Genomic DNA, 12,054 nt, shown 5'->3' with positions numbered 1-12,054 from the left:
CAGCCCAGTATTGGCTCTGGAGCTGCGCCCAACAGAGCACAGTCGATTTCTTCCAGGGTTGTGGCCCAAGGCCAGTGTCCCCCTCCCCACAAAGAGCAGGTCAAGCAAACAAAACAATCAAACCACAAAGCAAATGGTACAATTTTAATTCATCCACAAGTCAACTAGAAAGAAGGTAAAAGAGTATTCTGCACCAACACAAGGGAGGGGTGGGGCAGCTGGGAAGGCGGTGGGGGAGGGGAAGAAAAGGAGAAGTAAGAAAAGAGGGAGAGAAGGAAGGGGCAGAGTCAGGGAAGGGAGAGAAAGGGCACAGGGAAGAGAGGCACAATCTTGTGGTCCAAGTCCTGTTTTGGCCTCATCTCTCCCCCTCTCCTTGACGCTTGGCGTGTCGTCAACACAGCGTCTTGTGCCCGGACTCCCAATAGCTTGTTCCTGGACTGTGTCCCAGGTCCCCCCTCAGGGGGGCACACGGCTGTCAGTCCAGACCACACCCACATTAAATAAATTCCAATATACACTGTACAAGGAAGCCAGGCCCGTCCCTCATCTCACCAGCCGCCCACCCCCAAAGGAAAACCCCTCCCCAGTCCCTCTGCATCAGGGGACCTCCGTGAGCGGAAGAAGAAGGAATAGCTTGGTTCCACTGGTCCTGCCGTGTCCATGCATAAAGCCATCATGGCCACTAGGGGCACCAGTGTGACCCCTCTCCCCGCCAAAGTGGGGCCGGCGGGTGTGAGGAGGGAGTGGCCAGTGGCAGCAGGGCTCCCTCTGAGCCCTCTTTGTCACCCCCTGGCATCTGTAGCCCTGAGTCCCCTCTTTCCAGCTGCAGCCTGAGCAGCACAGTCTGGGGTTGGGGTGGGGAGAGGGGGTCGTGCAAAGTGGCAAGGGGAGGACTCCCCTCAGCCGTCCCCCTGAGAAGACCCATGTGACCGAAGGCAAGGCAGGGGCCGGGGGTGGGGGCGGGGGAGGTACACTACAGGCAGGGGCAGAAGACGCAGGCAGGTGGTGCCGACCCTCCATCACTCTGCAGGCGGGTGGGCCAGATTGGCCAGAACCTTGGCCTGGTCTACGGCGTCGAGCAGGTTCTTGGCGTCCACGGCCAGGGTGTGGGAGGCTGTGAGCATCTGCCGCTTGCACTCCTCACTCAGGGAGGTCACGGCGTTTTGCTGGGCCAGGCGCATCTTATTGATGAGCTCCGCCAGGTCCTTGTTGAGCAGCTTCTGAGTCCCCTCAATCTGTAAGAAAAGCGCACAGAGAGGCTGGGAGCCTGAGGGGCCGCAAAGGTTAAGCCATGCACGCATCCCCTTTGGTGTTGGCTGAAGCAGTCCGAAGTTCGCTGGGGGGCAGGTCTGACCCAGGCGTGGGCTGAGTCCAAGGTTGGCATGGATGGACATTACAGATGCCCCAGCCCCCAGCCCACCCGGTGCTGGGTCTGTATGATGCAGCCCTGCAGACCCCCCCTTCGCTGCAGCGTCCCCCATGCTGGCCCAAGGTTAGAGTGAATGGTCAGGGGACAAGGGCACTTGGTCATTTGTTAGCTGTCTACCGTCAAACCAAGAGACCGGGGATCGTGATTTGAACTGTAGGGTTTTGTTTTCACCGCCATATCCCCAGAGCCTAGCACACTGCTGAGCACTACTCCACACTCAAGAGATATTTACCAAGTGAAATGAATGACCTGAGCCATCAGAGGGAAGGTAAGGAGCTCTCACATCAGAAGGGACAGCTCCAGCGGGGCTCCTCTATGGGCTGCTGCCGCCACCCAGAGGGAGGCCGGGAAATGACCAAACTCTCCTGTGTTGTCTTGTCTTGAACAGTCACAGGTAGTGGAGGCTGTGTTGCTGACCAATGCGAGATGGGGAATCAAACTACAGCCTGGCAGGGGGCCCGGGGTTCTCCTGAGCTTCGTGGCTGGTTTCCAGACAGACAACCAACACATGTTGAGAGGCGGTATTGTTCGGCGTTCAACTACGTTCAGAGTTTCCTATGGCTGTGGTCCTAACCCAAGACAAACGGGGTGGCTTAAAACAGCACAGATTCGTTTCTTACACTTCTGGAGGTCAGAAGGCTGAAATGTGCCCTACGGGGCCAAAGTCAAGGGGACAGCTGGGCTATGCCCCTTCTACGGGCTCTAGGGGAGAATCTGTTCCCTGCCTTTTCCAGCTTCTAAAGGCTGTTTCCTGCCTTGGCTTATGGATCTTTCCAGCAATGGCAATATTCCAATCTCTGCTTCTGTCATCCCACCTCCTTCTCTGACTCTCATAGGATGTCTGCATCTGCCAACCCTGTTACAAGGACTTACACTGCACCCACTTGGGTAATGCAGCATAATCTCCCCATGTCAAGACCCTTAAATTAAAAAAAAAAAAAGTTTTTATTTATTTATTTTTGAGAGAAAGAGAACGGGGGAGGGGCAGAGAGAGAGAAGGAGACACAGAATCCCAAGCAGGCTCTGTGCTGTCAGCACAGAGCCCAATGCAAGGGCTCGAACACATGAACTGTGAGATCATGACCTGAGCTGAAATCAAGAGTCGGACGCTTAACCAACTGAGCCGCCCAGGCGCCCCTCAGGATCCTTAACTTACACCTACAGAATCCCTCTTGCCAGGTAAGGTAACATAGTCACAGTTCTGACGATTAGGCTGGGGACACCTTTAGGGGAACATTATTCTGGCCACCCCAGGCACAGTCTCAGAATAGAACACCAAGCTTTTCATTTTGGTTTTCAGTAATTGTTTCTCACTTACAAAAAAAAAAAAAAAAAAAGGAAATTATTTAAATGATCAACAGAAGAAACCTTAACTATTTTGCTATTTTGATGATACATTCACTTCAGCCTTAGTGTGGTGGGTGATTAGATAAAGGATCACCGGAGGGGCAAAGGGAAAGGGAAGGTCTGTCCACCTGTGCACGCCCTCATGCAAAATTACCGCAACTCTGTAAGACTTAAACTAGGAGACTCCCCCTGGGAGCCTGGTCATGTCCCTGGGTGCAAACACAGCCCCCTAGTGGTCCTGCTCAGATTTGCTGTGTGGAGCCACATGTCCTGTGCGGAAGGCCCTGCAGATGGAAACAAGGCCGCCCACATGGTCCTTCTGAGTCTCCTGCGTGAAGCACAGCAGAGGACACAGTCTGGGATGAGGACACCCACCTCGGTCCGGGAGGATGACGGCAAGGAGGGCAGGAGATCATCCACACTCCCAATAAGCTTCCGCAGGGTCAAGCCCACGTTCTGCAAGAGAGAGGGAGGAGGGGGACTATCACTTCTTGCTTTTTGAGACAGCTGTATTTCCCTCCCGGGCTGGTATGTGCCCTCCATGTCTACGGGGCACTAAATTCCCTCTGACCACCCTGCGCTAAAGGGAGTCTTTCTGAGAAAGTCGCCTACTGGGCAGACGAGGGAGCTCGATGCCACCGCCCTTCCGCCCAGGGCCAGAATGAGCAGCCTCTGCCTGCCCCGTCCACATCTCTCACCTTCACCACCACCACATAGCCCTCGGGAGGCAGCTGACAGAGCTCGTTCTTGAGATCCAGCACAGCCCGCACGAGCTCCATGACATTGAGGTACACCAGGTCGTCGGTCCGGTCCAGGTTGGCTGTGGGCTGGATGGACTGGGGGCGGGGGGAAGTAAGCAGCCAGAGGGGAGGGTCATGAGTCTGGAGAACACTGCTCTTCTTTCTTGCGCAGACGCTATTGATGCCAACGTGGCCACCAGCCCAGTTTGACAAGATTCTTCTCTGACATCACAGTGCCCTGTCCTGGGGATGCATCCCCTCCCTTCTGCTTTTAGGGGTTCTCAGATTAGAGTCTGCTAGGGAGTCTTAAAGCAAAAAAATACTGCTGGCTGGCCTCACACCAGACCAACAAAACCATCACCCGGGTTTGGGGGCCAGGTGGTTCTCAGAGCTCCTTGGATGATTCTAATGGGCAGCCAAGGCTCACACCCACTGTTCTAGAATGAGGAACACCAGCTACAGTAAGAACCGTGTGGGTGCGGGAAGCCAAGGGGGCAGCTTGAGAGAGGAAGGGGGTCCACACGTCCTGCTCCTAGGGCTGGGCCAATGAGCTTTCCCGCACATCAGGGAGCGAGCACGGGAGGCAAGGAGACTGGGTTTCCCCTTGCTTTTTCATGAGTTAGCTGTGTGGCCTTAGACAAGACACTTCTTCGCTCTGGGCCTCAGCTATGTGAGGATACAGGACTGGATTATTTCTGAAGTCTTCATAGCCTTGCGTCTCGTGGAACCCTGATTCAAACTCATCACCAGCTTCGGCAAAGCCAACACATACCTGAGCACCCAGCCGCGGTGGCTTCTGTGGGGGGCCCGTGAACTCCGCTGCAAGGAGGAGGGAGAGTGAGTGGGGGGGGGGCGGGGAGGGTCTCGGCACCCTGGCCCTTCCCTTCATACCTGCTGCCAACCAAGCCAACCTCCTCTCTTCTGCTACCCGGAGCCCCAGGGAAACTAAGCCCGAAGGTGTTTCCAGGAAGGTGCCAGGTAAATGGGCTCTGGTCCCCCTGGTCCTCCCATAGTCAAACACCACTGTCCATTTTATAGAAAGCAAAAGCCAAGGTTGTAGGTGGAGTCCTCGCACAGACATCCCAGCGCCTGCTGGACATACACTGGCCCCTGAGGAACAGCACACACGCTGGCCTTGATGGTCACGGGGAAGAAACTTCACTCTGTGAAGTAACAGGTGGTTGTGGATCCCCTGACCTGGTGCCAGAGCAGCTCCTGGGGTAGACTTGTGAGGATTCCCTAATGGTCTGCTTTGAGTGTTTGGGGTTCAAGGAAGTGAAACGGCAGGAGACCCACACTATTCAAAGTTACTTGACCTTCCTATGCCTCGGTTTCCTGTCCTTTGTAAAATGGGCGTAATGACCTTTTTTTTTTTTTTATGTTTATTTATTTATGTTTCTTGAGAGTGAGAGAGAGCGTGAGCAGGGGAGGGGCAGAGAGAGAGGGAGAGAGTCCCAAGCAGGCCCTCTGCTGCCTGAGCAGAGCCGGATGCGGGGCTGGATCTCACAATGGGTGAGATCACGATCTGAGATGAAATGGAGAGTCAGACGCTTGGGGCACCTGGGTGGCTCAGCTGGTTAAGCGTCTGACTCTTGGTTTCAACTCTGGTCGGGGTCTCACAGTTTATGAGTTTGATCCCTGTGTCAGGCTCTGTGCTGACAGTGCAGAGTCTGCTTGGGATTCTCTCTCCCTGTCTCTGTCCCTCCCCTGCTTTCTCTCTCTCTGTCTCTCACTCAAGATAAATAAATAAATATTAAAAAGTCAGCCACTTAACCGACTGAGCCAGCCTGGCGCCCCACGTAACGATGAATCACGCCTATCTGATAGAGTTGCTATGGGGTCAGAGCTAACATTTGCAAGCAACTTGGGCCTGCGCTTGGCTAGTGGTGACTTTCCTGTGACTGTCGTCATTGTCACTGGTTGCTCATCACCATCACCATGATCATCAGCCTCACCCTCCCTAGGATGACAAAGATGAGCCTGGCTCACTGCTGACTCTCCCTGACCCCCCCTTCAGCAGCAGCTTCTGGAAAGGCCCTGTGGGCTTAGCTGCCCCTGTCCCCTCTCTTCCATCCCTGGGGCCCTCTCTCTCTTTCATCCTAGGGGCCTAGGGAAGAGAGGCATCCGCTGGGAGAGGCGGGCGGAGCAACTTTACTATCCCTGCAGGCAGCCTCCAACACAGTGAGGGGGAGATAGGAAGAACCACTAACATCTCCAAATAAATGCAGAAGGAGATACACTGAAATGAGGGCTGAGGACCCCGGCAACAGAGGGAGACAAGAAGAGGCCTGGGCAGGGAGACAGTGGGGGCGGTAGATGGAGCTGAGACTAAATACCAAATCCCAGACGGGCCCTCTCTGCACACTCTGAACTGAAACAGGCAGAGTTTCTTAAAATGGCAAGCAGATTCTGCTGCTGTCTGCAGTGGGCAGCGAGCGCGGATGGGGGCTCCACGCAAGATGTCAAGCGGAAGTTCCTGCCAAAAGGAAGGGCGCAGACACTTACTATAGCCGGCCTCCTTCTCTGGGGTCTGGAAGGGAGGAGAGAGAACATGTCACCAATGAGGTTCACAGGACACCTCACCCCCCACCTTGACCTGTTCCCCACGCCCTCAACTGTGTTCTTGGAGGTCATAGCTGCAGGGGGACACCGGCGAGCTCTTGTCCCAGGGGCCAGGAGAGCCCTATGGCAGAGGAAGGATGCAATGTGGGTGTCGATCAAGCGGGAGCTCAGGAATGGAGGTTCGTGGAGATCCAAGTAATGGGAGAAGTCAGGCTCCCGAGGTGAGAGGCAAAAAGGGAACGGATGGGCAGGCAGGGGGCCTGGGGCTGGGGGTCCCGCTGTCTCCCATGCCTTCCCAGGCCTTCGCTTTAAGGCAGAACCTTCTCGCCGTGACTTACCAGCGGGGACTTATCGTTCATGTACACCATGGGGTCCTGCAGAGGAGGAAACCAAAGCAAACGACTTAGGATTCTAGAACTGAAAACCCCAAGGATGCATGGAGGGCATTCACTCTCATCATCCGGGCAGGCAAGAGGACACAGATGGACACCGTGGTGTGGACATGGCTCCCATTCAAGTGCCTTTATCAAATTGTGCTCAGCAGCGCTGCGGGTGGGGGCGGGAGGGGGGAAGTTGGGGGGCCGAGGGGGCTGGAGGGCGGGGGGGGGGGGCCAGGGGGCGGGGAGAAGGTGGGGGGCCGAGGGGGCGGGGAGGGGGGGCGAGGGGGCGGGGGTCCCTTCCACCACGACTCAGTGGCTTCTCACCAAGGATTTCTCCTCCTGCCTCAGCCACTGGTAATCTTCCACCATCTGCTTCTGCTGTTTGTCCAGAATCTGCCGCATCTTGAGCCTCTCGGCCTCCCATAGCTGCTGGGCCTCTTCTCGGCTGCTGGGTCGGATGAAGTCCTCCTCCTGAGAGGTCAGCGGGGAGAGAGGAGAGGACCCGATGAGTCCTGTGCCCAGGCCCAGGAAGGGCAATCCTCAGAAGAGCCTGTGGGAGCCACGAGCCTTGGCCTCGCCAGCTGCTTTCTCATTGGAAAGTTCTTAAATCCGCAGCCGTATATGCACACAGTTATTGGATCCGTCAGCCCCGAGCACGTGCCCCTGCTGCAGTGTAACCTCGAGCCCGAGAGCACAGCACTGAACATGCATTGTATTTAAACAATGGCTCGATCTGCTAATACAATTTTATTTTCAAATGACCGCCCTAATGTTATTTTCTCAGCTGGCACTTGTCGTGGCTGCTGTCACTTAATAAATTAAAAAATGCAAAGCCAGTCTTCTGGAAAGCCTTGGGTGCCTATCGTCACCTGAACACCACGCGTGGCAGTGGGTCTGGAATCCCTGAGGAGCTGTGGTGTGGCTGCAAAGCTGTCCATACAGGGTACAGGCTGAGGGAAGGGGCAACGGCCCGCGCCCCCTGTGACCGCGTCTTTTTATGAAAACATACTCTTCACTATTTTTTAAACATTTATGTATTTACTTACTCATTTACTTATTTATTTATTTTGAGAGAGAAGGAGAGACAGAGTGGGGGAGGGGCAGAGAGAGAGAATCCCAAGCAGGCTCCATGCTATCAGTGCAGAGCCCTACTCAGAGCTTGATCTCATGAACCATGACATCATGACCCGAGGCCAAAATCAAGAGCTGGTCACTCAACTGACTGAGCCACCCAGGCGCCCCCACAATGTACTCTTTTTTTAAGCTAGTAGCTTGGGTTATTTAGCCAAAGGCTAAAAGAAATGTATGAACTAAAAAAAAGTGGAGAACAAAACTTAAAGAAATATGGACCTATAGATATGCAATAAACGCTTCCTTTCCTTGGCTTCATTAGTCTAATCTCCGTCTTAACTTGTTTAAAGGGCTTTGGAGCAATAGTTTTACCTGCTATTTCTTAAACAGAAGGTATTACAAGGGCACCTGGGGGGCTCAGCTGGTTAAGCTACTGACTCTGGGTTTTGGTTTGGGTCATGATCTCAAGGGTTGTGAGTTCTCTCTCTCTCTCTCTCACTTGAGATTCTGTCTCCCCCTCTCTCTGCCCCTCCTCTGCTCATGCTGTCTCAGTCTCTCTCAAAACAAATAAGTAAACTTAAAAAAAAAAACCCATTTTAAACAGGAGGTGTTACATGTTTTCTTAGTACTTCTTTTCCCTTAATCTTCCCCAGGGTTCATTTACATCTTTTGCTTTTTTCTGCTGTACATGATTACCTTGGCCTCCTGGACTCATGAGTGCCATATGTCATTTTTTCGATTGCATAAAGCCCAGGGTGTGCTTTGTCCGGGGCAGGACCTTTCTATGGCATTCAGACCAGTGGCCTCCTCAGATCCTTGCTTTTAAAGAGGCCATTTTACATACAAGTCACTTGCATAAATTGCTAAAAATTATTCTCTATCTACTTTAGCAAGCCGTAATCTCTGCCAAGCCACTAAAAAAGATTTTCCCAACCAAACCCTCTAAAATGCACTTGAATATAACAACACAGTTTCAAATTAGTTATACTTCCTAGCGCTCACTGAGTTTCAATCACGGCTCTCAATTTCTAACAATACTTCTCCCCCACCCCCACCCCCACTCTGCTGCAAGTTACATTTCTTGCTGAAATATTCTTTGTTTGTTAATCCATTCAACAACTACTTATTAAGCAACTACTATGTGGCAGGCATAGGGCTGGGTGCTGGGAGGGCAGTGATAGTAAAATATGCAATGTCCCTGTTCTCATAGGGAGAACTAAGGAATAGTTAGCCAGGACTTTCTCCACCCCAGTACCATTAACATTTGGGACCAGATAATATTTTTTTCTTGTAGGGGGGCGTAGAGACGCAGACAGAGAGACAGAGGTGAGAGAGAGAGAGAGAGAGAGAGAGAGAGGCGGTGGGGGGAGGGAGGGGGCAGAGGGAGAGAGAGAGAGAATCTTAAGAAGGCTTCGCAATCAGCACAGAGCCTGATGTGAAGCTCGATCCCATGACCTTTGGGATCATGACCTGAGCCCAAATCAAGAGTCGGATGCTCAACTGACTGAGCCATCTAGGCGCCCCAAGATAATTCTTTATTGAGGAAGATTTCCTGTAAATTGTAGGTTGCTTACCAGCAATTCCGCCCACTAGATACCTTTGGCATCTCCCCAGTTGTAACAAAAATGCCTCCAGACATCTCCAAATGTCCCCTCTGAGGTAAGATCACCTCAGCTGGAGGCTATTGAGTTAGACTTTATTTTAAGACAAGTTTCAGGACATAAGAGTATTTTATAATCATAGAATTGATAAAATAAGTAAGATTGATTTCAGAGGCTGATGCTCCAGAATGAGGGTATTTGAAGGTTATAAATACCCATGGTTAAATGTCAACACCTGCAAACACAATGGTATGGCTGCCCCAGGCTATTGGCAAATAGTAACACAGGAGCTAAGTGTAAAATATTGTGACTATCAAGCCAGGAATCTCAAGGTAAGACGAGGCTAGACTGAGAGAGACTAGATGCTGGTAGAAGAAGTTAGTAGTCAAGAAAGCACTGTGTAGTTTTGTAAGCATTAAAAGAAAATTCCCAATACTCAAATACCTAGGGTGCCTCAAGTCTGATCACCATCTCATCAGATATTTTAACATGTATTGGAAATTTTTTTCCTATGACTTAAAATTGCATAATAAAACTCAAGGTGAACATTAGATTTTTAACAATTAATCACTTTAGGGCTTACTTGCTTACACGGTACCTCAGATATTCCTATCAGGTAATGGATACTTACATTGCTGTTCACTTTTAAAAGGAATCAGGTTCTCGTGGTACCTTAAAGTGACTCTCGCAAAGCTGTGAGTCCTTCCATATTTTGGCTACCTGCCTCCCATCTTGCCAGTCTTATTTCCATATCCAAATGCATCCTCCTATGTTCTAGCCAAACAGCTCCCGCACTTGCCCTGTGGCTTCACATCACTCAGTCTTGGCTCCTACTGATTGATGACTCTTTCATCCCCCATATCCCAGTTTCTTCCTGTCCAAATCTTCCCCATCCTTCGAGGCCCAGCTGAAAAAAAAGAAGCTGCAAGCTGTTCTTCTCTTTGACCTCCCACTGCACCTTTGCGTTACCTCTGTGCGCCACTCCCAGCTTTATGGCTTGCATCACAGGTAAGTGTGCATGCACCCACCCTATTCCTTCTGGCCGCCTGGGAGCTCACTGAGGGCTGAAGTCTCTCGTTCTCCCTTCAGCACCTAGGACAGTGCCTGGCTAACCGGTCCTGCACAAAGTAGTAGTTTATTGAATTTTATTATTAATTTAAACCGCAATTGTGGTTTAATCCTTCAAGAGAAGGATTGCTGCCATCCTGACCCTGGTGTGGAATTCTAGATTCCCAGATGAGTAAGGCAATAGAGTCAGTCAGGACAAAAAATAGTTTTTGTGGGAAAACCGTCTCTGATTTTTGTTAAATGCTTTCAAATGCTTGACGGGAAGCCTGTTACACCTTTCCAGCATTTTACCTGAAAGAGGTTTTCTCAGTCTTTTAGATGTATACCATAAAATGGACTTTGTATTTTTTACTTTGTTTGTTGTTGTTTACTGAAAGAAATGTTCATTATATTCTTTTAGGCAGACATTCCTTATGGCAAATACTTCCAAATCCCTGACACAAAGGCCTTTTTTTTTCCTGCTTTACTGTCTGTCTTTATGGAACTGAACAAAGTTCTTATGGTGAAGCAGGGATTAGATAAAGGCAGTGCCACCCTGGAAACGTGCAAAGTAGTTTTTTTTAAAAGGACACACTTTAAAGCAAAATTCGCTAAAACTCAACTACAAATAGAGTCAAGGACAGGAAGGTGGAGGAACTGAACATTCTAAATTATAGTGCATGCTTAAAACTTCAGTTTTATTATTGTTAAGTATATGTTAAGATATAAATTGGTTAAATTAACATAAAAGGGGAAAGTGAGCGAGGTCAGGGGAAATTTTAGTCCACGATAGATCTTGCTGCCTAGAATTCTAAGTTATCTTATGCATTTAAAAATTTTCCTAATTTGAGAATAATAGTACAGAACATGTCAACATACTTTCCTCTATTTTTCAAATCTATTGGAATAAACGTGTAGTTTTCCCAAAAAACTTTCAGAGTCAAGTATACTGAGCCTGAAGTATCACTCTTGCGTACAGAGATAGAACTAAAATAATGCATTTGGTTTGTTTTGTCACATATCAAGACCCAGTTTAGTAAAGTATATCAAATATTCATGCCAGCTGACCATGGCTCCATTGAAGGAGAAGATGGGTGCTGAAAAGGGGCAGGTGGGCGTCACTTTTATATGCAAAGCTGCCTTTTTCTTTTTTTTTTTTTGCGAGACTTGACAATCAGAAGCCAGTCCACAAGACCTCACTGGCAGTTATAACAAAGACATGACTGGGAAGGGTGGCTTAGCCCCACACTAACCCCCAAGCTCCTTCCCACACAACAGCAACTTTTACAAAAGCAGCAAAAGTAGAGCCACAAGGAAGCCTTTCCATTGACTGAGGAGAGATTTAGCAACCTAAGCAATCATGCAGGAAGGGCAGAACTGGGTAGAGCCTCCTGGATCTCCGGCACCATCAGGTTTGGTTGCCATCTGCCCACAAACCTCCACACCACCCCAGGGCTCAGGAAAGGGGAGATTTGACACCGATTGCCACAGCACCAGAGTATGGACAGCGGCAGGTCCAGGCCAGCTGGGTGTCCTTGAGAGCAGAGCCGGGTTTGGCCCCCAGCTTCCAGTGTGTTTGCAAAAGAGAGGGCATCACAGAGCCCCTTGGTGGGCTGGCTGGTGCATTAAAGCATGGAGGGCACCTCCTGACCCTGAGGATGTAGGGTTTCTGGTGGCCCAGACGCCTCCCTCTAGCAGCCTCCTCAGTTCGGGTTAGGACCCAGCATGCAGAGCCCTCTTACCCGCATGCTGTGGCGCTTGAAGACATTGTGCCGATGGAGAGGTGGGGTGTGCAGCGAGTTTACAGGAGATGGATACTCCATAGGGCTGGTGAGCGTAGGTGAGCTGGCACACAGACCCTCAGGGACCTATTCAGG

At 50.8% G+C, this 12,054-nt stretch overlaps 1 protein-coding gene across 8 annotated transcripts in view; it reads right to left on the bottom strand.

Moving 5' to 3' along the window:
- Positions 1–129: 129 nt before the first annotated feature.
- PTK2B (protein tyrosine kinase 2 beta) overlaps positions 130–12,054 on the bottom strand; it is a 125,410-nt gene continuing 113,485 nt past the window's right edge. For 6 of the 8 annotated variants that reach the window (XM_053216633.1, XM_027070154.2, XM_053216634.1 and 3 more), the window contains 8 exons: positions 11,920–12,045; positions 6,783–6,929; positions 6,417–6,452; positions 6,022–6,046; positions 4,289–4,335; positions 3,475–3,612; positions 3,152–3,232; positions 130–1,235 (listed from right to left, as the gene is read on the bottom strand). In XM_053216633.1, coding sequence (XP_053072608.1) covers positions 1,020–1,235; positions 3,152–3,232; positions 3,475–3,612; positions 4,289–4,335; positions 6,022–6,046; positions 6,417–6,452; positions 6,783–6,929; positions 11,920–12,045 — 816 coding nt within the window. In that variant the 3' untranslated portion in view covers positions 130–1,019. The remainder of the gene's footprint in view (positions 1,236–3,151; positions 3,233–3,474; positions 3,613–4,288; positions 4,336–6,021; positions 6,047–6,416; positions 6,453–6,782; positions 6,930–11,919; positions 12,046–12,054) is intronic. The other 2 variants (XM_027070159.2, XM_027070174.2) reach the window with 1 other exon arrangement.

The sequence above is a fragment of the Acinonyx jubatus genome, chromosome B1 (assembly GCF_027475565.1).
Source record: "Acinonyx jubatus isolate Ajub_Pintada_27869175 chromosome B1, VMU_Ajub_asm_v1.0, whole genome shotgun sequence".
Lineage (NCBI taxonomy): Eukaryota > Metazoa > Chordata > Mammalia > Carnivora > Felidae > Acinonyx > Acinonyx jubatus.
The sequence above is the reverse complement of the archived record's forward strand: the minus strand, read 5'-3'. Positions and strand labels throughout refer to the sequence as shown.